We start from the raw sequence: 24,951 nt of genomic DNA on the forward strand, positions 1-24,951 counted from the left end.
CAATGCGCTGTGACCCATCAGCAGGCAGTACCCAAGCCTTTATGATAGCCAAAATGCATTAAAATAAAATAGTAATCAAAAATAAACATTTAGAACCTTTACATAGTAAGCAGCTGGGCCCATAAGAACTACAATTTTGCTGCCTGTTTAAATTTTGCAAATGCCCACATTTACACATACAACAAGCCAGCCTTAGATACAAGTTTCAGGTTAGGCATTCTTTGTAAGAGAATATTACTTGTGTCCTTCTCAGATCACTTTTGTCCGATCAAGACACTTTTGTGCAGCTTCATGCTGTCACTTAACAGACAAGCTTCTTCTTAACTAAAGAGTGAGCCATCTATTCACTCTTCACCACTCTTCACCTTTACACACAAGCCCCTAAAAAGCTTCCAGTGATTTTGCTATTACAGGTACATGCTCACTGAGTCATCTCCATTCTGTTAGCTCAGTGCAGGACTGTTGCTGGGCCTGCAATTCTAGAAAAGGCATATTACTACTTAATTGTTTGCACTTCACAGCATTTACAGTATTTTCCTGAGTAGATCATGCCCTACCAAGCAGAAAGGGCCTTATTTATAAACAATAAATAACACAATAGCACACAGATCAAACAATTTCCTTTTTATCATAGTTTCTCATAAGGGTCAATTAACAGAAGTGGTTGTCAGAGAAGCCTCATTTAACACTCACCTTCAGATCCTGTTTGACTAGCTCTTTCACTGCCTGCCAGATCTACCAGGTTCTGTAAATTCATTAAATATTTCACAGATTAGTTCTGAGGCAGTTTACTTTAAATCCTCCTAATTCTAAATATCTGCTAAGAATTTCATAAACTAAACTTAAAAAAAAAAAAAAGCAAGGGTCTGTCATTACTGGAAGTAATGCACAGCTACTACACACAACCAGTACTTCCAAGGTACATAAGGACACGGAGTAAGTTTGTAGGAACTCTGTTATACCACCCCAAATAGTGTTTCAAACTCTCAGTGCAACAACCTCTACCCTTGGTCACATAAACACAGCTTCTCAATACAGAAGTGTTAACTACTAATTCCAGCTGTAGGAATCTTTCATGGGAAAGAGCCTAGGTGAGATTATCTAGTGTCCTGGCCTGAGTTGGCTGTATGTCTCTCCTTGCCTGTCATTGTGGAGATAAGGAAAAGAAATTAACTACCAGAGGAAAAGCCTCACTCTGAATCTGGTTCAAAGACAGCTAGAACATTATGGCATCCCATAATGATTTGCCTGACCAAGTAGCCCTCACTTCAGTTAGTTTTTGCTTTAGAGGAGTAAAATCCTGTACTAACTCCACCAAGCAGCAACAGACCAAGAGGGCCAAAATCCCTCTCCCCTCATCCCTGTTACTCGTGGTTACTCTGAAGTCAGTTGGAACTGAGATGGGGCAAAGGGGGGTGGTGTAGGGAGAGTGGAGACCCTAAGCTGTGGTAAGCACAAAAAGTAGGTATTAGTTTGTTGAGATACTGCATGAGCAGTGTTTTGAACCAGAGCTCTCTCACATGAAGCCAGAACAGAAAGCTTTTTCCACAATGCATGTGATTAACCTGATGCTATTTCCAATTCTGAGTAAGAGTGCTCATCAGATTTCAGCAGGCTCAAATAGTTTCACACTGGTTCCATTCCTGCAGCTGTTTTAGATCATTTTCTAAGAATCAAGAAAAGGCTGTAGAGAAGGCTTCTGAAACCATAACATTTCCCTAGAGACGTCCAGTGGTATTCCCCCCAGATTATGGCATTCCATATACCAGTAATCCATTGAAGAGATGCTAAGTGGGGTTACTTCTGAAAAAAATGAATCTTTTGGCCATTGCAGATGTAGAACACTGCATATGTTCTTTTAACAACTAAATTTGAGGATAAGAAAAGTCTTAAGGTTACCCATTTTACAAGTTATTTCACTGGGCTTGTCAGTGGTCAGAAACACTTGTAGGGGAAGATATATTTAGCAAAATGCAAGAGCACTCTGACATAGTTTCTTATGCTCCTGGAAGGGCATAACACTCCCCAACCCAGCATGAATAATTCTCATGTAGAATTTCCTTTGGTGGGAAGATCTGCTCTAGATAATGCCCCAGGAGTCTCCCTCTATACTTAAGAAACATCTGTCAGAATCAAAAACAAAGTTCTTGTAAGTCATTATGAAGTACCATTACTCTCTCAAACAAGCTGTAACAGTAAATTCTCTACCTAAGCTGTACTCCAAGAAGGTATTAAATAGACATTTACCAAGTGGGAAACCATGACTGCTCCATCACAGTTTGTATTTGCAGGGTCACTTCGTTCTCTACTTTCAATGATCTAGAAATGCAAAAAAGTGCAGTAAAGTTTTTGTCACTTTGAAAACAATAAAACCACTCCCAGCAGTGAAACAGTTTTTACCATTCTGAAGATGGTGTGAGAACGGCTGCTGTGTTCATTCATTTTTGTTTCTCCATAATGGCGATTTCCTGTCAAAAAACAGTATTAGAATACTTCTGCTTATAATCTGATAAACTGGACTTAAACAGACAAAAAGCACAATTTTAAAACCTTCTGAAAACCTCTGGTTTATGAATATAAGCCCAAAAGGATTCTAAATACACCTGATTAACCAACATTTTTTTAAGCTATCAGCTGATATTGTCTAAATACATACTTTCTCCTTTCCTGATCCATTCCATAACTTGTTCTGGGGCAACCACCACTTCTTCAATCAGGTCTTCTACATATGTATTCCTCTATAGAATGAACAAAGTAATAGATTTTACTGATCTCCAAAACCCACTTCAATACATAAAGTTAACATTATCGGCAATTATTATGGTATTTATTCTACAGCTGAATGTCTTTTTACTCCAAACACAAGGGATGGGTAAGGTTTAGAGCTTGATCAAAACTGTGGCCTAGGGGTACAAGAATCAAACAACAGAGATTTAGAAAGTTTCCTAAAAACAGGACTGCTGAGTGAAATATCCTTCTTGACATTTTCTAAGGGAATCCAGGAGTATATTTCTCAGTAAATCTTATAAGGAGATAGTTATACAACTGGTAGATTTCCCTTTCTCCTATGTTCCAAACCCATGATCATTTAAGGCAACCAAAGGGAAAAAACATCCCAAAAACCAAACCAACAATTTTTATTATTTGCTACAAAACTTAATATAAAGAGAAACAGAGGATAGTGTTAATATAGATTTCTTCTTCTATAGTGATCATCTTACTGAATAGTTCTAGTCTCATGGTTATGCTCTAATCACAGTAGAAGAAAAGTGTATCTACTTGGTAGATGATACGAAGATGATGTTAAAGTAACTGTATATACCAGAAACTTGTAACACATGGAGCTTAACATCATGTTTGTACAAGTGTCATTAGCTAAACAACTCTGAGTCTTTACTGTCAAAGTTAAATAAACTATACCATCCTGGAAAACTTGGAAGATTAAGTCTACTTTTATAAAGATGGACTAGCAATAGCAAGCCCGAAGTCACAGTGTTATTCTACTCCCAGTGTCCTTCTGTTAATGCTGAAGATACAATTACACAGTTTGTCCCAGAAAAGTTTTCCACTAGATCCTTCTGAAGGTGGTTTTTTTTTCAACTTCTTTTACTCCAAGCTGATACAATACTTATACTACATAACACCCACTTACATTAACATCCTCACGAATTCCCAGAGGCTTCTTTTTCCTACTATCGCAAAGCAAATCGGTAATTGTCTCATTGTAGATTTCCATGTAAGAAACCCTTAGCAGGAATTCTCTATCCGGAATCTAGTGTTGAAAGGAAAAAAAAAACCAACCAAACAAAAACCAGACTAACTCATGGACATCTTTTAATGCAAGTATTCTTAAACTGGAGATAAAGGTTCGGATACTGTTCCACAGATTTTTTTCCCCTCACTCTCTCTGTACATTAGCATCTACCGATACAGAATGGTTTTTCTTCTATCCCACGTCTTTCCAGCTGCATTAATGGTATACCACTTCTAATAGGTTATAAAATTAAGATAACTGCCCTACAGAAGCATGACAATAGTTCTCCTACTTAAATGCTGTTTCCATAACCCATTTCCTCCTCTTTAGGTTCTTCCCTCTCTTATATACCTTGTCTTCTCTCTTTGCTTGCTTGGATTTACTTTGCTGCTGCTTCTTCCCCTGCCTCCTTGGTAGAGAAGGTTGGGGTGAGGAAAGGCTGCACAATGGACTCAAGGAAAGTTTTCTTGCCTTTAGTTACTGCTATAAAACCTATATGGGTACTTTGCACCTCCTTAAAGGAGCAGTGATTATTTCACTTCATTGGTAACAATTACCCGAAACCCTCAAGGCAGAAGCAGGCACTCTGCAAATCATGTTTTGGAAATCACTGCTTTAACATACACTTTCTCCTTACTTTTATTAATATTGAGCAATTAGCAATTCTTTTGTTAGCCTGAAATAAGTAAATATAGTGTCATATTCTTCCCACTAAAAAAGAAGTCTTTAATTGTTAATTTTTTAGACTTTTAAAATAGCAAAATAAACACAAAGCTTCACATTACCTTATCTACCACACTAACAAGTGAGTACCTATTTATATTTGTAATCAATGTTTAACATATTTGGAAGGTTAAGAGCCCTCCTCAGTTTTGTTCTGATTTGATTTCAACTAATAGAGTCCCATTAACTTTTTATTTTAAACCCTCATCTTTGCCAGGCTGGCAAAGTAGCTGCAACATACAGTGCAATATAAATGAATTTCCTTCATAAGCCCCTTGATACTAAAACTAACCTTTATGTAACCATCACAAATACTACTAGTCCTTTCAGTCATTTCAATTTAATAGAAGTGCTCACCTCACAAATAATTTTGAACACATGTTGAATTGCCTTAGGGATAATGCCCACAGAATCTTCATTTCCCATCATTGTGTAAGTCTTCCCTGAAGCAGTCTGTCCATAAGCAAAAATTGTGCCTAGAAAGATGGTTAAATTTCACCAACTATCTCTGAAATACATTCTGAAAAGGATTTAAACACAGTTTTAAAACTTACCATTATAGCCTTGCACTGCTGACTGTATAATTGGAACAGCTACACCATCATACAACTGCTGAGTGTTGTCGCTTGAGTGAAAAACACGATCTTAAAAAAAAAAAAAGTAAAAAAAAAAAAGCATGTGAATCCACTCTATTGCAAGTCAAAACCAAGCTGTCATTCAGTATTGCTGACTTCAAATCCAATAAATGGGCATCATTGTTTGTAGGGTAGTTCAAATATAAATATCATTGTAATGCTACTAATGCAACCTTTAAAATTTTGTTTTAAAATAAGCATTAAACACAAAATCAAGAAAGACACAATGCACAGTGATGACAGCAAGTAAAAAGAACCTAAGAATAATGAACATAGTTAAACAGTCATCCCATTTATTCTCAAAAAATTATGGCTAATTTATCTACAATGACTGTAAGTCTGACAGGTTAGTTGTTAAACTCCTAGCCTCGTGCATGCTTTTACTGAATCTGTATTTTGGGAGAAATCTTTGTAGTAGCTACATTCATATTAACAAGTAGAGTTGATCAATAGGAAAAGACTCAAAGGAAGCCAGTTAGTTACGAGGATCTAACATTCATGCTAGTCACTTTGGGGTTTGGGTTCCCCCTAAATGCTCTGGACTAGCCCTTGTTTAGTCCATTTGTAACTGGATTTCATATCAAAAAAATGTGTTCCAAAGATCACGTATTCCGAAGCCACTACAGGATGAATCTGAACAGAGAAACAACGTCCATCAGGAAGCTGACTTCAAAAGCACATCCCAGCACTGCCTCAGCCAGAAATCCTGTATGCCCCAATGGCACTCCTTCGGAATTACGAAACTGGGAAGGTTGGGGGACATTGCAAGAAGCTCAGGGCATTCACCACAGCCGACACGTTCAAGAGGACAGTAGCGAAGGTCCGCATAAGTATCAAAATAAAGCAATTGCTTTCACATTCTTACCGTAACTAAATATTTTGGTACCATTCACGTCGGAAACAGTATTATTCTCACTTCTCCAGTGCAGGGAGACTTTATCTCCTGAGGCATTTTCTCTAAAAGAAGAGACACTCTGTTACCTTTATTGAGCGAGGACTCCGCTCCCAAAACGCGGGCCCCTTACCGCGACCCCCTCTTCCCCGGCCACTCGCTCCGCATCCCTCCGTCCGCCTCCCTGCTCCAGGGGTGCGGAGGGAGCCTCCCTCTCCCGCCAGCCCGGCGGCTCACCTGGCGATAAGCGGCCGCACACGCACGCACACCGTGACGGCACCCTCGTCCGCCATGCTTCCCTGGGACAGGAACGGGAGCGGGACCGGGAGCGGGGCCGGGAGCGCGGAGCACTCGCCCCAACCGCCGCTGGTTTAAACTGCGCGCGGAGCCGCTCCCTATTGGCCCGCGAGGGACGCACGCCGTGCGTGGAGCGTACCACTCGGCAGGAGCTGGCGGGGAGGTGGGCAAGGAAAGCACGGTCAGGAACGGATGGCTGAGCAGCCCCTGAGCTCTCCTGAGACACCTTTCCCCCCCACGGCTGCCGGCAGCGCCCAGATGGCACCGGCCAGGGAACCGCTTCGCCTGGAAGAGAGTTCCGGGAGCATTGAGCCCGCTCTCCCGGCATCGCACTGTTCTCCGCTAAACCATGTCCTCAAATCCGCAGCTGCAGGTCTTTTAAACATCCCCTCGGATGGTGACTCCAGCACTTCCCTGGGCAGCCGTTCCAAGGCTGACAACCCTTTCCATTACATTTGTTTTCCTAATATCCAATGTGAATCTCCCCTGGTGCAACTTGAGGCTGTTCCCCCTTCTGGGGAGACCAATTCCCACCTGGCTACACCCTCCTGTCAGGGAGTTGTAGACAGCGATAAGGACCCCCTGAGCCATCTTTTCACCAGGCTAAACACCCCCAGCTCCCTCAGCCGCTCTTCTTAAGTCTTGAGCTCCGGACCCTTCCCCAGCTCCATTGTCCTTCCCTGGATGCGCTCCAGCATCTCCATGTCTCTTGCAGTGAGGGGCCCAAAACAGCACAGGATTGGAGGTGCAGCCCCCTAGTGCCAATGATGGGCAGCATCACTGCCGTGCTCTCAGCCAGTACCTCAATAAGCTGCCGACTGAATTTGAATAGTACGCTTTCACACATACAAGTGACATTGTCCTGTGAGTTTAAAAAACATTTATTTAAGTAAAATGTATGCATGTATTGAAGTGAGGGCTAGAATAACAGTGTGAACATCTGGTGGCTGGTAGTTCTTAGTTCAAAGCAGTATCATTTTAGGAAGCAGACAGTGTTTGCATACTCAAACAGAAAAAGGCTTCATGCCAGTGCAGGTAGGTTTCAGGGGTGGGGAAGGAGACGAAGATAGCTGCAAAGAAAAGGCTTCAGAAATCAAAAAACAAAGGCATGCTGCAAGTGCATTTCTTTTGAGGTCAGCAAATAAATGACTATGTTATGAAAATGCCGTTCATGTTCAAACTTTTAAAACAATCTGTTTTCTTCCATATTTTAATCATCCTCCACTTCCTCTTCTTCCTCTTCCTCTTCCTCTCCGGCTAAGGCTTCTTCCTGTGCAACCCTGAAAGCAATTTCCTCTTCCACAGTGGGGTCTACTGTCTCAGTGATTCCTGGCCCGCTGGGGTACTCTGCTTGCGCTGGCGGGGGCAGTGCGGGAGTGTGGCTTTCTGGACTGTATTTATGACCCCAGCCAAAGTAGATGTTGTCAAATTTCCTGAGAACAAGAAGTGAAAAATCACACATTCATCCCCTGACAAAATATGGGCATCCTTGCTCTGCTGCACGAAAAGTCACTGTGATGCAGATATCCTACAGCAGAAGAATTTTAAAGACAGCACCGCTTTTTAACTGCTCTCATGGTTATTAACACATCTATTTAAAATGATGAAGTGGCACTGCACTGCACTGCAATGCAACTCCAACTTCACAAGGGTAACAATGTGCCAGCCAGTGCCCTTTTAAAAGCATGTGGAGGAAATGACCATGTGTCATGGAAACCGAACATCAGAACCACAGAAGGTAGCTGGTTTTGTAAAAAGTCCCACAGACATGAGAATATGTATTTTAAATCAAGGACCGTGCTCACACACTGACTGGGCGTTTACACCCAGTAACTTCGTGCCAGCCTTTCCAATGATTATTTGTTTTCAGTCTTAAATACATATTTACTGTTGCTGTGCACATTCAAGTGGCCTTCTCCATCAGTCTCTGGAGTAGCTAGAATTCAGTCAATGAATTAATAATAAAGCAAGTCTGCCTGCATTAGTGAGGCACCTGCGTGTAGCACATACAGGCAGTGTTGTAACCATGTCAGGTAGACTCTCACCTGCCAGATGCAAAAGCATAAGCTCCAGGCCATCGGTTAGACTGCAGGATTGCAACAGAATATTGTGGGATCAGGTTTGTAGAAGCCTGAGCTGTCCAAGCAGGGATGTTTTTCATTCCTGGAGATAGTCAAACACACACTATTTATGAATAAATGGATTTAATGAGCCTCTACAAAATATTTAAGACTGAGCTACAAGAGTTGCACAGAATTCAAGCAAGGTTTATATTAAGTTGTTTGACAGAAGAGCCAGAAGTCAGAAACAGTAAGTGTAGGCACTGTTTTCAAACAGGTGGTTTGCATGTGTGGGTAGGTAGCACAGGAATGCTGATAGACTCCCCACATACAGAAAAAATTCAGCAGCAGCCCTGGTTCTTTTTTCAAGGACTTTTTATTATTTATGGATAAATTGTATAGCTATATTTCACCTTGATTAAAGAATGGAGAGCAGGAAAATAATCTAGTATTGATGTAATCTAATATTTAGGCTCCCTTATTCCCATGATTTTCTGCAGTGATATGCTAAAATATCTAAATTCTTATAAAAACAATGTGTATCGGTGCATGTGTTACATATTAATTATTCTATTTATTTACACATACACACTTCTCTTTTTTCCTAAAAAGATGAGATAAAATAGTTGAATGTATTTCATGTAGTGAGCTGTTCTGAACTTGCAATAACCTGAGAAGTCTAAGTTATTTTTTCCTTTTAATGTCAACAAGATGGTTACCTAGTAAACCTGATTATTTCAGTTTTAATGTCAATACTGTTAACCATTTTGCTTTTGAATGATTTTGTAAAAGAATGTGTTTACCCTACAGAGGCAACTATATTGCTCCAGGAAGTGTCAAGTGTTCTTCAAATATTTACTGCTAAATGACAACATTCCTAGTGGCTCTCTATCAAAAACTTCATATTCCATGAAGAATACCTTCATCTTCAGAGATTAGAGTAAGAAGGGGTAGTCCTCTTTCTTCCTGTTGCTCTTCTCCCTCCTCCTCTTTTTCTTCCTCCTCCTCTACTTCTTCTTCTTCTTCTTCTTCATTTTCCTCTGATTTTTGAGAAGGATTAATCCAAACACAGCGACCCTATAATTGATGTGGAAAAGTAATAAATACATGCAACAATCCTTGAAAGAATGCAACTTAAAACTAGTTAAAACAATTGACTCAGACACACCCACAGTTAAGGGATGGGGAGAAGAAAAATACGTATTCCATAACTAGTATATTGTTAACAGAATATTGTATCCTCTTGGCAGAACGTTCCCCTCATTCCTTCCTCATCCCTGCTTACTATTTGAGAATAACCTTACACCTCTGTCATCAGTTTTTGTCATTTTGTATTCTTCAGTTCCTGACCAGTTTGGTTTATATCCTTGCTAGATTACCAGTTACTGCAAACTATGGACTTTACCCCTTCCTTTTAAAATCTGCTTTGTTATTTAACCAGTCAGAGGAACATAACAGAATGTTCTTAAGATTCTAATGCATATAAATTTTATTTTTTACAACTATTGTTTTGCTGGTAGTAAGTTTAATTTCCTACCATTTGCTGTTATTTTACACTAGCATTCTTGAATTGGTAGACTGGCCATCAAACCATCCAGCAACGAAAATCAAATTAGTAATACCTCTTTCTAGCACTAGTCTGATAGAACATGTTTTTAAGTTTTTTCATTTGCATATTTCATATCAGAAAGTGTAAAACAGAGAATTGCCCAGAAGAAAACACCAAGTAAGATCCATTTAGCATAAAACCATAAGCTATCTGCTTTTTAGCATCCTACCCGAAAAGAGAGTTATAAACACCTTTGTCAAGTCAGAATCTCAAAGCATAAAACCTAATACAGAAGACTGCAAGAAATGATTGTTATCTATCAGGGCCTAACTCCATACTGTTATTTAAAGATAGGTTTCAATCTCAAGAACACATCAGTGGAAAAAGTACTAAACCTAGAATGTTCCTAAATACATACATACATATATATACTTACATTTATATATATACACACACACATAAAAATACATGGTATTTGTAAATATGTGCAAGGTATTTACATATTATATTCCATATAAAATGTATGTTTTATGTGTAAGATATTTGGGTATTATATATGATTTATTTTCTGTATAAAAATCTTCCAATGCAATACCATTTCTGGTGAACAGTTTGCATGTGCAGGTGAGGAGTGTCACTCACATTCTGTAACCCTACGAGCACTGCAGCGTGAGTGCTGGCCAAGGCCCATGTGAGCTATGCTGGCACACACCTGCTTTAGAATGCCCTTTACATGGTGTGCCCACGAGGCGAGGGACTCCACCATTTCAATCACAGGGGGAGGCTCAAACTCGGGGTTTTCTTCATATGCATCTCCTTCTTCTTCTTCTTCTTCATCCTCATTTGCAAACTGGTAAAATCCAGTGGGAGAGACATGGGTTCCTGCTGAGATTCGAGCTATCTGTGCACGCAGGTAATTGGCCTCATTTCCGGGAAAAGGAGGAAAGCTCACAACAGGAGCATCCAGCCGACCAGTGAAGAACTTCTTGATTTTCCTGGCACAGACAATCTGGGCTGGTGTCACTGGAGGCAACTTCACCCAGGGTTTGCCTGGCTCATTACAGACAAAGTAGATGTATTTATTAGTCCCAGTCCCATTTTCTTCTTTTGGGATCTCAGGTGGGGGTTTATAGGTGGACTTCGGTGGTTCAGCTTCCTTTTCTTTCTCCTCACCTCCTTCTTCAGCCTCACCCATCTCTTTCTCTTCTTCCGCAACAGTTTCCTCTTCTTCCTCTCCTGTTTCCTCCTCTTCTCCCCCTTCCCCTTCATGTAACTGTACTTCAGCTATAATATAGTTCATTTCCAGGCCCAAAATTTTGCCCCAGAAGCGACAGGTCTGGATTGGCTGAATATTAATTAGGTTTTTAAGGGAAAGGAATATGTAATAGGATTCATCTTTGTCCAGGCCAATTCCAGCCTGCTCAAAATAAAAGGCTGTTTCCATCACATTTGGTAGAGAGGGCTGTCCCTAGGAAAGAAGATTCAGAGTTAGAGCTAAAGAATAGTATAATTATCTATTTTAAAAATTAAACATGTTATCTACTGAACATTATACTTCACTTTCCTGTAGTGCCACTCATTATCTCAGTGGTTTGCAGACATTCATTCACTAGTTTTCTTACTATCGTGTAGAAAAATTAAAAGTGTCTTTTAGTGGTAAAGAAAAGAACACAGATGAACTGCAGCTCTTAGCACACAGGATTTCAAAATTCAAACTCCTAATTATTGCAAAATAAGGAAAGTCAGCATTCTTACCAAGATCTACAAAGGATTCAGTGCTAGAGCATGTCAGCTAAGAGGCCTTGATGCCTGCAGTGACACTGTATTGCCTTGTTGTAGATAATACAGGTTTTATGTACTTAGGCACCAGACCAGCAACATTTCTCTAGGGTGGATGCTGTTCATTTGAAAACCTTGGCATACAGCTCCCTGCAGTTTTTAAAATACTGCCCCCTGCTCTTCCTGAAGTCCATTGTAAGTCCCCATCTGGCTTCAGTGGAAGCAGAACTAGGCCAATAATTAAGTATTTCCTTTTGTTTTAGCACCCGTCTCTCATTTAATGGGGGGTAGGTGATCATATAACACAGAGTTATTAGAAGTTGGACTTGACAGGGTAGGGAATTTGGAAGAATTAGCACTAGTTTAATATGGAATTTCTTTGGATCTGACAGGTTTCTTGTATCAAAGCAAGATTGACAGGAGTATGAAAAATTCGTAATTCCTTTCTGAAATACCCTACCTTTATTTTCCATTTTCACCATCCTATACAGTTACTGTAAGATGCATAATAGGCTGTGGAAAAGATGAAGGATTATCTCTTCTGTTGTTGGTATTTGTAGTCTGCAATTGTAACATTTGAATATATACTGGTAACTTCATATGAAAATCAACATCTTGATTGATTTCCCTTGGTTATTATAATTCTCATTTATATTATAATTCTCATTATAAGAATTCTAATTTTTCCTTGGGTACAAATGCTTCTGCATATAAGCAACTGAATAATGAAAAACCATTCTTTAAGAAGTGGCTTTTCAATTGTATTAGTTCTTCATTAAAACCATATTTTGTTTCAGTTGGAGAAGGACAGACTGGAACCACAGCTGGAGCAGAAAGAATCACGCAATTCTGCATTCTCTATTTTACAGTAGCAGCTGTGCACAATATTGTCTAACTGGTATCAAGAACTATGGTCACTTTAGGTAAAGAAATGTCCCTTTTATATAAAGAAAAGAAACTTGGATGCAATATTCCGTGCTGAACTGTCATAAGGGAGATGTTATAAACCTTACTTTCTGTTCATCATCTCTAGAACATCCCTGATAATAAAGCCTCAGGATATTAGATTCACTACAGGAAAAAAATCTCAACTAAGTAACCAGATGGGGTTTTTTCTTCAGAACTAGACATGGGACCAGCTCAGCTGTGAAGAGCGTACACGGTGCTGTGACTGCAATTATTTATATAATTATATAACAATATAGAGAGGCAGCACTACAGAAGAGACCACAACTTCCTCCCTTTCTCCTTTCCCTTCCCACCATCTGTCCACCCCTTCCCTGGTATATCTGGTATCTGTTTCACTCCGATAATAACTCACTATCTCTTCATCTAGTTCTTCATGTTCTTCTCCAACTTCCTTGACGAACAAAGCTTTACACTTTTCTGCAGCTTCAAATGTTGGAAGAATCAGATGTTCATCTCGAAGAGTGTCCATTTTTTTCCGGAACTGAGCCCACTTCACATCCTTGCTGATATCTTCAATTATGTCTACTGTATTTGCAGGCTGTTCATCCAGGATCTTTGTTAGCACATTAGCAAAATGATCATATCTGTCATATAAATGTAAAGATTGTTGGCTTACTATACAAAAGTCTTAGAATATTATGCTTTTAGTAACAAAAGTAAAGGCTAATCATCTGGATCTTTGGAGAAATCATAGGAATAGTTAGAAGAAAGGGGATCATGGAGCGTTAAGAGAAATTAGAGCTAAAACTAGTCTGATTATAGTTAGGAGCATTCCCATCTTCCATTTGTAGTATATACCCCATGTATCTATGAGCTGAAACTGAATTTAAACTTACTCTTAATCAAATCAATTTCTTTTGGAACTCTCTATAAAATTCCATTAGGAATTTTGGTTCTGAAAGATGTTGGACACATGCAAGTATCACTAGTGATGAAATATTGCATGTATAATATTATCCCATTCTATATATACTTCCCTTTGTCCTTTTACTAACTTATTTTCCCTCCACTCATATTTCCTACCCTTTTTGACTGTGATCCTTTTTCAGACTTACAAGTTCAGGCCAGATCTTGTGCTGGTCTTTAGTAAATAGGCTTTTGCATTCTTGATTGCCAGCATCCGGGCTTGGGGATCGGGTATCTGATCCTCATATGGGCTGTATCCGGGCTGATCAAGACCATAACCTGGTTCGTGTGGCTGATAAGGGCCATGCCCATGTTCATAGGCATCTTTTGGTTCCTGCGAAGGCTCTAAACCCGGCGACTGGTCCATGCTGTGCCTTGGCCCCGGTGCTTTGGGAGCCTTGTCCCGGCGCGTCTCTGGCTGATGTTTAGTTGCGGCACCCGCAGCCGGTCAGCGGCTTGCGCTGCTCGCCGTGGGCGGCCGGTGTTGAACTGGCTCTGTGCCTGACACGGTGCTTGTCCGGCTGCACGGGTCGGTCTGGCCCGCACTTCCCCTTTGGTCCTGTGCTTGGTGGGGGCCCGGGTGAGGCTGAGAGATGCTTTTGCTCAGTCCTCGTGGGTGCTCAGACCCTCGCCTTCTCTCCTGGTATTCCCAGGGAGCCGGTCCCGGTTCCGACGGCTGGGGCTGATGAGGGTCTCCGAAGGCGGCTGCCCGGGGCCCCGCCGGGGAGCGTGGGCCCTGTGTCCGGCCCACAGGCGGGCTCGCTCCTGCCCTTCCCGCGGGCCGGCCTGGGGCGGGGGCTCGCTCGGTGCCCGGGGTGCGGCCCGGCCCGGGACAGCGCGAGGCCCCTCAGCAGCAACGGCGGCGGCGGGCGGGGCGTCGCCGGGGGAACGCGGCCGCGGACAGGGAGGCACGGCAACCCCAGTGACCCGCCCCAGCTGCCACTCCCCTTGCCAGGGGGGCTTTTAAGCCCTTCTTTACTATTTCCAGCGGTACCCACGGGGTGGCGGTGAAAGGAAAGTGTTTGGGGCCGGACTGGACGGCGCCCTGAGCAGCCTGGTTCCATGAAGGGCGTCCCTGGTCATGGCAGCAGGTGGGAAGTAGATGATGTCTACTGTCCCTTTCAACCCAAACCAGTCCTGTTCTGTGAAACCATGAAATGCTGTTAATGCTTTGCCTTGAACGTTTGTGGTGTGAGAGTCTTTCAGACATCTTCTGAGAGCAGAAGAGTGGGTCTTCAAAAGTTTAATCTTGTTTTATAAGGTCTTTAATTTGCCTTCATTGCTTTCATGTTGATTTTAGTGGTGCTGTTCATAAAATACAAAGTTTTTTCTTCTAAGAGAAGAAAAATACGGTACAATATGAAATTTTCTTAAAAATATTCTATTCACAGAATAGAAAGGGGAAAAAACCCCAAGCAGATGTAAGTGAAGTTGAAATGAAGGTGCTTGAGTAGAAAGCAGTTTTATCATGCAATGCTGTCCGTGTTTATAAGAGAATTATAGAATCTGCTGAGCTGGAAGTGACCCATGAGGGTCATCAAGTCCAACTCCTGGCCCTGCACAGGGCACCCCAAGAGTCACACCCTGTGCCTGAGAGCATTGTCCAAATGCTTTGTGAACTCAGACAGGCTCAGTGCTGTGACCACTGTCCTGGGGAGCTGTTCCAGTGCCCGACCACCCTCTGGGTGAAAAACCTTTTCTTGATATCTGACATAAACCTCCCCTGACTCAGCTTCATGCTGTTTCCTCAATTCCTGTCTACAGGTCGAGAAAGTGAAGAATTAAGGAGACAGGTGGCCATAATGTGAGTAACTTTCCTTTGCAACAGTACTCAAACACTAAATTGTTTAAAGATTTGGTGTTATTTCCCATTATCCTACCCTGATTCCGTTGGTAAAGGATTCATTCTATTTCTCCAAGTCGAGTCTGTTTTGCCCGTGACAGTAATAGGTGAATGACCTTCCTGTTGTGTTTTTTCTCCCCTCTCCAGTTTAAAAGAGGGAGGGATAGAAAATAACTTTGGGAGGCACCTGGCATCCAGCCAGGGTGAAACCAGTACAGTGCTGTATAAATCGCAGCAAAATACCTTATTAAAGTTATAAGCTTTGTTAAATAAAATAGTGCAATACCTGAACTGTAAAACATACTTCTCTGTCATTGATGGATCAGCTAATGTAAGTTTTAAAAAGTTTATTTTGGATATTTATTAGAAGCAGCCAGAAAAAAATTATCAAAAAATATGGCAAACTTCTGTCAAATTCCAAGAGAGTTAATCCTAGAAGTATTATTGAGGAATCTGACCCATTCTGAAGGAGCAGCAAAATGTACGTTTCCACATCCTTAACAGGTGGAGCATTTATATAAAGAATAAAAAAGTTTCTGCATTGTATTCCTATGATTCCAACAAGTAAGACGTTATCATAAAAAAATGTTAGTTCTGCTGGATGTCTACCTGTAGAAGTTTTTTATTGATCTTTGCAAGGATCGTGCCCAGGTTCGTTTTGCAGAACTTACACATTGACTGCAGGGGGCGATACAGTACTTGCAAATCATGTGTGGATTCCTTTTTATTTGATTTCCGTATCTCATATTTGGAGGGAAAACTTGTTTAGTAATTCACTTCTATTAAAACTATATGAACTAAGTTATCTTTCTGTTTGTGTGTTGAGTGAAGCAGCGGCTCAAGAAAGAGCAAGTGCTTTATCTTTTCAATTTTATTCAGCAAAGAAAGAAAACTAAGGGCACTTACATTGCAGTTGTTTAAGTTAGGACACACTTAAAATGTGCAGGGGCTCAGGACAAAGAATACATCAGTGCAGGAGGAGGTTTCAGCAAGGTGCTATGATGGCCTTTTGTTGATACAGAAAAGTAGGAAATGGATATGGGCAATATTGCAGCATACGGATACTCTGATCATTGTCAGTAGCATGGGTTAATTAGCTGAACAGTAAATTAAGTATTAATGTTTTCCCCTTCCAAAGGAGGTACGTTAATGGTTTGTATTGTCTCTGCTGTGCCCAGGTAGCCATGGTTTCTTGTCCTGTGGAATCAATTCTGCTTTTCAGTAGCCTTTTTTTTTTAAACTGAACTCCTGCCTATTATTGACTTTGAAATGGAGATCCAAAGATGATACAAAATGTTGCACATAGAACTGGACATCCGTTGCATTTCTATAGAGTTTCATTAGTAAATTTTGAACGTTTGAATTTTGCACTGGGAAGGGAGTGACAGGCAATGTGAATAAAGCTTCCCTTTTCAGCTGGTAATCTTGTGCTCTGTTGATTTCTTTGCAAACAAGTATTGAATTGGAAAGCCCAGATTCAGGCCCCAGGTGTGTCTTCCTAGAAGACAGCCTTAATCTCAGGACCAATAAGTAGCACCTGTAACTACTGAGGTGAAGCTGGTGTATTGGGTGTAGCTGGCAAGGCAAATTCAACTTAATTCCAGCCTATACAATAGGAAGCAGCTGCTGTTGCTTTCTGCTTGGAGCTCGTTCCATCAAGTAGTTGCAGGTGTGCTGGCAGCTCACTTAAGAGGAGGGCATAATTGGTAGGTTCTTGTTGGATTTCCTATGGCATAGGTTTCAAACTGCATGCCGTGGTCAAGACTTAAGTGCCTGAGTGTCAGAAGATGATCTTTAGGTTTTCCTTTACACTATGTTTATGGATTAAATATTTATGCTTGTCCTGACTGCTTCTGAATGACTTCAAGAGGAAAGGTACTTGGAAAGTGCAGATTCTATCTTGTTACCTTTGTTAATTCTTGTTAAAAGTCTATTAACTACATAACTACTTTTCCGTCTCTTTTTCATAAATATGTTTAGTCCAGAAGATAGTGACATTTGTTTCTCTTGCAGTTCCAAAAAACCCTCATGCAATTTCTATGCTTGGTTAAATGTACAGCAAGTGTGTTTAATTGTGTAAAGTTTCCTCTTTTATTCCTTTTTTTTTAACCCAAAGAGGATCAAAATGTGTTTCTGTATCACTTTCAGGATATAGATTTCCTTCTGATCAAAATTCTTCCTTGTATGTCACTTTTGATAGTTATTTCCTGCTAAATATCTACGGAACTTCTTGTATGTATAAAAGTAAATATTATTCCCTGAATTTTAACTGTTTATTGTGCAGAGAGAAATAGATACTCATACAAGTTCTCCTTAAAATATGACAGTGTTTTTCTGTTGGTTCCAAGGTTTTTACTGAGTCATACTGCAGGTATGCATCTTTCTTCTCCCATAGGGAGATTGAATCGTTCCTCTTCTTTGGGCTATATGCTGAAGTCAAGCTGTATTCCTCAGATGGTCATAGACATTAGATCAGCATTGGTAGTCTGTGATGCTTTTCTGTATGAGGCAATATTACTGGAAAGCTGAGAGACCATCATCCTGCTGTGGGGGCTGATAGGAAATGCATATGGTGCTCTGAAGAAAATAATAATGATTTTTGGAAATCTAGTGCTGGCTTTTGCTCATATTGAAGTCAGCAGGAGCTTTGCTACTGACTTCTGTGAAAGTGAGATTAGGTCCTTTGTCATTTCATTTTCATGTTTCGACATAGGCGAGGATATATGCTGGGAGACAAACTGATTTGAATTCTGACTTATGGTGGAGAGTTTCTGTGGTTAAGGCCAAGTGTGACTTTGCATCCTGATGTGTGAATTCTGTATTTTACATTCCCTCAGTTCAGAAAATCACCATGACCTACAGGTAATGGTGCAGTGGCAGCAGCATTGGCATAGACCAGTAAAGTTTCAAGGGGGTAAAATTTTTTTTATCACCTGGTAATCTGAGTTCTAATGCTTTGTTGTAAACTAAGGTTTTGTTCAAACTGGGTTATTATGGCGACATGGTGAGGATTTTTCTTAGGAGAAGTGCAGGAAACTTAAGCTGATAGTTTTTTTGACTCTGGAATATAATGTCTTTGTGTACGTGATTCCTATTAATGAAGGTGATGGTATTTCCTTGGCTTTGGTCACTGGCTAAAAATTACACTGGACAGCACAATTAGTGCTTCCCGGGTGCTGTATCTCTAATTTATAATGATTTTCACTGATGTTGGTATACCATTTCTTACCTGCCAGTACCATCAGAGTGTGGTAGGTTTTGATACTTATGAGGAGAAAGCTGAATTTTCTGGCAAAGAGGGTGCGTCTTTTAAAAAGATGCTGGGTTTAACCAGTGCCAGCTGAGGTACTTTGTGCAGGTGCTCGGAAGTGTCTGTTTCCTACAAATCTCTTAGATCACAACTGCAGATTTTGGAGCTGTGTGGTGGGAAGAAAGGCAGTGTGATTCTTGCTAGCGCATTACAGATGTGATACAGAGTTCAGATGGGTCTGTTTTCACGTAGGGATCCACGTGGGGCCAGCTCAGCTTCTGTTACGCGTTTTTGTTGACTGGAGCGCAGAGAAATCTGGGTGTGTGGGATGGGGTCGTCTCTCGGAAAGTTCTGACTATGTGTAGTTGTGTGTTTCCGTACTGTTTTTGTCAGCTGAACCCGTGGTTCACATTGAAGACACCCAGTTTGTTTCTCAGAGCAGTATAGATCCCAATGATTGTTGTGTTGCAACAGTGGAAAGCTGGACTATTGGAGTTTAGGATCTTTGCTGCAGCAGTTTTAGCAGGCAGCAGCAGTGTGGTGGAATTGGCTTCAAATACCCTTCTCTGCTTGGGCTGGTTGAAGGCCTGTGAAACCTTACCAGGCTTGTTTTCTTCTTGCTGTGCATGTAAATTTCTTTTTTTGGCGGGGTGGGGAAGGGGGGATGGGTTGAGTGAGGGGTGGGGAGGTTTTTTTCATTGTGGAAGTTCTTGGGGATTTTGTTTCAGTGAAGAGTCGATTAAATGACAGTTGAAATGGAGCAATGATTTATTGTCATTACAGAGAGGTTCATTTTTTACTTGGCAGATCTGGAACTTTTGCTGTATTTCTGAGAGTGATCTTTTATATTTATTAGAAAAGGTTTTATTCTTGCACAAAGCTGAGCAAGTGCAATTACTGCAAGATGATTAAAAATTTCAGTCCTTATTTTGCTTTTCCCTAGCTGTCTGTGTCCTAACACTTTCATTGTAGAGAGAATGGATTCTTTCATTTTCCCCCTACTATGGTAAGCTCTCTAGTCTGCAGCAGTGGTGAAAAACAGGGTATAATGATTCAGCAGTATTTTACCAAAACTATCTAAATCATAAGAAAATAGAGAACCAGTTCTTACACTTTTCCCTTTTAAGTAGCTAGGAGAAGGATAGAAGCATATTCTTTGCTATTTATCAAATATTTATCATAAATATTCTAAAACCAAAATCCTTCAGAAGTGTAGATGGAATTGTTTCCATTAGAAACTAGAATTGGCTGGGGGGTTTTCTGGAACTTAAGGATATGTAGAAGAGGTTTAAGTATTTCACTAGCATTAGTCATACATGTAAGTTCAACCTAATTCTGTACAGGAGAAGCCTGCTATGTTAGACACCATGAATATGAAATTGTACTCAAAAATCTATTTTTTTATATTGCAGTCCTGTCAGGAAATTCATGCTACTGAATATGACTTTAAAAAAATTCAACTTTTCAGGCCATGTTCTTTTTCAACAATACCCAATCAAGTTGTCCTGTATTATGGTGCTTTGACTGTGTAATATGTAATAATGGACATGTTTGAGGATAGCAGTCTACTCAAAATAATGTGTTTAAATTGCATCCACTGAGTTAATAATGGAACTGTGTTCTTAATCTGAAATAATACCCGAAGTGTAATGGGGAAGTAAGCCTATGAAGCTCACTTTGATTTCCAATAAAGAGAAATCCATCTCTATCCTTGAGATTTCATGAAATGCCATTAGATCAATCATTTTCTCTGGAAATAGTTTCTGTAAGTTCAAACACTTTTTCATTGTAAATTTGATGTCAATGTTCAGTACCAGTTGTTGCAGACAATTGTCCCATTTTCTTTTTTCCAGACATGTAGAACTTCCTGTAAACAATCTTTCCCTAGTAACAAACATGCTCACTTGAAAACTGATTTTGTTTTCTTCTTTCTTTTCCTTCTTTTTATGTTGGCTAAAGATTTTATTTTCAGTTAGTTGTTTAGTCATGTCCTTTTTCTCCTTTATGAAAAGCACAAGATAAACAAAGCAAAAATTTGCGTCAGTGTTCAAAATACTATATTTAGGGGAAGTAAACAGGAGTACCTATGAAGTGTCTCAGAGATATGTTTCTCCTTATTTTATATCAACAACTTGGCAATATCTTGACTTTCCATCCTGTTTTACATATAAATAAGCTTTCTGTAGAAAATACGTGATGAATTTAGATAGTACAATAAATTCTAGTATTGTGTGGTTTTCTTGAAAAATATTTATAGGACCATTCTAAACAGTATCTTGCTCACCTGCATTTGAAACTTGCTTCCATCTATGCTTTGTTGATGAAAATAGCTACTTTAGCTGTCAGTGTTAATAAGTGTTCAAAGCATTCATCTTAAACTGTAAATTTTTTACATTCCTTTGTAAAAATGTGAAAAAATATTGTTTCCATGTAAGAAAATGTAAGAGCATCTTGAAAGGTGTCCTTAGGTATGTAAAACTTTAGGGCTATAACTTTTCACTTATAGCTGTCTATAAGTGAGTGAGATTGAGAACTCTGACTCTTAGAGTTAATATGCATGGGGTAGAATGTTTGCAATTTAAAAAGACATTGTAATCCATGCATTGAGCAAGGATTGCTGAAGTGAATCATCTGGTAATTCTGCCTTCATGTGCTACAATTATGCATCTCTTCAGGCTTTAGTCACCTTTCTTATAATGGAAAGGGGTCACAATTATCTGTTTCAGACTCCAAATTTATTGAGCCTCTACTGAAGGAGAGGGCAACTTTCTGCCTTTTGCTGTCCAAAGAAATAAGTAGGGCTTGTTTTCTGAAGAACAGCTGCTGGAGTACACACCCTTTATACTTGCCTGGGTAGATCTTACTAGGGAAGAGACCTGAATTTAGCTCCCTTCAGGCTAAGACTCAAACTATATTCCTTTTGTCTGAATAAGGGAACTGGATCTGTGTTCCAGTTTGGTCAAATTTAGAGATGTATCCTCTGAGAGAAGGCACAACCACCCCTCCCCCACCAGGTTCGGGAAAAAATAAATTTTCCTTGAAGGAAAGTGAAGGAGATAAAACTATTTATTTACCAAACACACGGGAAAGGAAAATAATGCTAAATAATAAAATCTGTCACTGTGGAGAAAAAACCTGGGAAAAGTGTCAGAGTCCTCCCTTTGGTCTCCTCGGAGCTGGGGCTTGGCCCCAGGGCCAGGCCCTCTGTGCCCGGTGGAAAGTCCTCCCGATGTGTTCTGATATTGAAGCAATCCACAGAAAAAGGGAAAAAAATCTGAAATTCCAGGGAAGGAAAAAAAAAGTTCAACTCTCAGTCTCTCTCTGGAAAAAAGAAACTGAAAAGCTGGCTGGAAAAAAAGTCGCTACCTCTGTGTGACCTTGAACAAGCTGCAAACTGCTTTGAAAAAGTTTTGCTCAATTTTTCCTTCTCCCTCTCAGGCTCAGTTTAAAGGCATAGAAAGGCACAGGAATTAATTTCTGGGCATAGGGCAGCAATATGGGATCCACATCATAAGGTCACCCCATGACAATCTGTCTGAGGGGACTTAGGTAAACTACAAAATTCTGCTATCCTTTTCATAGCTTAATATTCAAAGTCTTTCTTTTCATCTTTGATAAAGCAAAACCATGACCTTGGACCACAGGCGTGAGTGATTTCTTAGGAGATTGCAGTACAGTCAGTAAAAAGATGAAAACAATGAGTGCCAATACTTTACAGCTGACAGTAGTTTTCCAGGATACAGTCATACTTGTAAGGAGAAAATATGGGGAGCAAAAAGTCCAGGTATTAATTCACAATAGAGCTGATACTTCTCTTTAAGGAATTTAGGTCCAAGCACCATCTGTTTAGTCCTATAGTGGTTTGCTTCCTGAAGTGACCATGATTTCATTAGTTACCTCACTGAGACTGTGAGTTGTGTCTCAAAACCTTATCTGAAAGGGAATCTGCATTACATTTTTTTCATTTTTGGTCCTTCACAGAAGAACATACTAAGCTCATGCATTAAAAAACCCCCAACTTTTTGCAGAGATATAAGTAAGTGTCAAGCAATAAGAATAATGGTTTGAGTTTAAAAGAATAAAACCCAAGCCTCTTACTTACAAGGTGATGTATTTACAGATGGGAATAAATCATAACAGGAAAACTTTCAGTAGTCTTAACATGCCTACTACCTGTGTTGTAGGCATGTTGTAGGCATCTTCTTGACAACTCATGATAATTGATGCTTTAGGGTGAGATTATTGTTAATAAATACTACTGAGTGGTGTGAGGTACTGCTTTACCTGCTGCTTTGAAACAAGCATCGAAACCTTTGTGAATAGGTTGAGACAGTTTGTTATTTGTATTCAAAAGAATATTATGGCTGGGGAATTCTGAGTTAACAGGTTTAATTATGCACTGTTTGACTCTGAATTTGCTTACCCAGCACCCGAAAACACAGTGTATTGATACTCCTCTTTCTGCGGAGATTAAAATAGCATCAAGTTGGTTTTGTTACCTGGTTTGTGAATGCTCTACCTATTTTAAGAGGCTTTTCTTCAGCCTGAGATCTTAGCGACTCAAAGCTTCTTTTAGTATGTAATCTGGAGTTTGAAATTTATTTGAATGAGGTATAGATTTTGTATTGATCTCTGTATAATTATTAATCGAGCAATTCTTGCCACATATTCTTAATCAACATTTCACTCTGTATTAAATAATTTTGTGATCAGAAAGCTAACCTTTGATAATTAAGCAGTAATAAAACTGGGTTATTTTGACATTGTGCTCTCAAAAAAAAAAATCAGGTCCAGTTTTAAATTATATATTTCATATTGCCTTTCTCTTCATTTGCTTGACACTGAAGTACAAAAAAAAAGGGGGGGGGGGGGAAGACTTCTAAACAGAAGTATTAGTACTTTGAATTCTACATCTCTAAATCTCAACATTTTTACAAGCTTTCTGGCTGTATTTTGAGAAACATAGAAATCCAGATATAAGAATCAAGACACAGTAATGGCAAAACTTGCCATGTATCTTATTTTTGGGAAACAGTGTAATTTGTGGAATTCTGGATCTCTTTCAGAAGCTGTATTTCTTTGCCAAGCCTTACTTCTCCCTTTTTCAGTTGTGGTCCTAGGCATTTTTTTGAAAGCTGCCTCTGTTGACCTAGGTGTATCTTCCATCTGCAGCTGATACACTGTTCATTTCCTCTAAGCACCTGCTACAGATTTCATTTAGCTACAACCATTTTCCATTCAATCTCCTCCTCCTGACTGTGGAACTTGCCCTTGAGTGACTCTGGGAGCTCATAATTTAGGGTCTGTGAGCTCTGCATGAATTAACACATTCACCTGGGGTGTGGAATGGAAATTTATTATTTAATTTCCTTCTAGGGAGAACTCGGTTACTGGGTTACAGAGTTTCTTCTCTTTCATCTCCTCTTGCAGTAAGTGCAGTAAGTTCACAAATTAGCTTTTGCCCTGATTTGAGATTTTTGGTCCAGTGTTAACAGAAATCATTGAGAGCTTACTCATTTTCATTCTAGTTTAATTATACAGAAGTTACTGCCTGAATTATGGGGACAAAAGAAGAGCAGTTTTTTGCAAAAAAGCACTAAATGTGCCACTCTTTGAAGATACTGTAATTAAATGAACCCCATTTGAAATGGAAATTAATTTTTATATTTTATTTTGGACAAAGATAGTGAGAGGAAGAGAAGTAGTCATAATACTTTCTAAGTGGATACAATTGTAACTATAAGGCTATTTTAAACAAGTTTGAATCAGAACAGCTGTATTGTAATCCATAAAACTGCATCTCTTTGTTAGGTGAAAATCTCCTGTGGTATCTGTGGTGTTCTTAATGGTACCTTGCTATCTTTTTCCCTTCCCACTTTCTCCATCTGTTTTAATTCCATAGTGAAGGATCAAGAGTGTTCTGAGATGAGCGGATAAGATTAAAGTGTCAAGCTGATGGACCTTTTTAGTTATCAACAAGTTAATGATTAAGTCTCAGGAAAGGCAAGCAGAATTGACTAATACTATTCCAGAACACATTGAAATGCCATGCCTAAAACTCAACAGATAATAAGGGTAATAGTTATTTTACTTGTAGAGGTGACATTTTTGAAAGAGGTTGGAGTTGCAGTGACAATAGCTGTGTTCCTAAAATGGATTTTTGAATCAGAGCTTTCTGCATAACCAACAACTACCAGAGAAGAAGCTGAGACTTTCCTGGTAGGTTTCCCAAGATCTAGCCCAGAAAGATCAAGGCAAAATCTTTATGAGTTTACAAAAATTGAAAAAGACCTG

At 39.8% G+C, this 24,951-nt stretch overlaps 2 protein-coding genes and 1 long non-coding RNA gene across 11 annotated transcripts in view; 1 reads left to right on the forward strand and 2 right to left on the reverse strand.

Annotated features, from left to right (window-relative positions):
- Positions 1-6,353, reverse strand: part of CENPE (centromere protein E) — a 39,170-nt gene extending 32,817 nt beyond the window's left edge. Inside the window, exons 1-9 of the mRNA XM_069013269.1 lie at positions 6,242-6,353; positions 5,978-6,069; positions 5,032-5,121; positions 4,835-4,953; positions 3,653-3,772; positions 2,657-2,738; positions 2,401-2,468; positions 2,248-2,319; positions 694-745 (exon numbers count right to left, since the gene is read on the reverse strand). Of these exons, the coding sequence (XP_068869370.1) occupies positions 694-745; positions 2,248-2,319; positions 2,401-2,468; positions 2,657-2,738; positions 3,653-3,772; positions 4,835-4,953; positions 5,032-5,121; positions 5,978-6,069; positions 6,242-6,297 (751 nt within the window). The 5' untranslated portion in view covers positions 6,298-6,353. The remainder of the gene's footprint in view (positions 1-693; positions 746-2,247; positions 2,320-2,400; positions 2,469-2,656; positions 2,739-3,652; positions 3,773-4,834; positions 4,954-5,031; positions 5,122-5,977; positions 6,070-6,241) is intronic.
- Positions 6,354-7,166: 813 nt separating this feature from the next.
- Positions 7,167-14,389, reverse strand: LOC138108996 (radial spoke head protein 6 homolog A-like). Its single transcript, XM_069012099.1, has 6 exons — positions 13,714-14,389; positions 13,011-13,242; positions 10,623-11,378; positions 9,282-9,438; positions 8,347-8,464; positions 7,167-7,734 (listed from the first exon to the last, which is right to left on the reverse strand). Exons 1-6 carry the CDS (start codon positions 13,929-13,931, stop codon positions 7,512-7,514), a joined length of 1,704 nt encoding a protein of 567 aa, XP_068868200.1. The 5' UTR covers positions 13,932-14,389; the 3' UTR covers positions 7,167-7,511.
- A 184-nt stretch (positions 14,390-14,573) lies between these two features.
- Positions 14,574-24,951, forward strand: part of LOC138109598 (uncharacterized) — a 36,625-nt gene continuing 26,247 nt past the window's right edge. For 2 of the 9 annotated variants that reach the window (XR_011150631.1, XR_011150629.1), the window contains exons 1-2: positions 14,574-14,655; positions 15,329-15,368. This is a non-coding gene — a long non-coding RNA (uncharacterized lncRNA). The other 7 variants (XR_011150632.1, XR_011150634.1, XR_011150630.1 and 4 more) reach the window with 5 other exon arrangements.

This window comes from Aphelocoma coerulescens, chromosome 4 (assembly GCF_041296385.1).
Source record: "Aphelocoma coerulescens isolate FSJ_1873_10779 chromosome 4, UR_Acoe_1.0, whole genome shotgun sequence".
Lineage (NCBI taxonomy): Eukaryota > Metazoa > Chordata > Aves > Passeriformes > Corvidae > Aphelocoma > Aphelocoma coerulescens.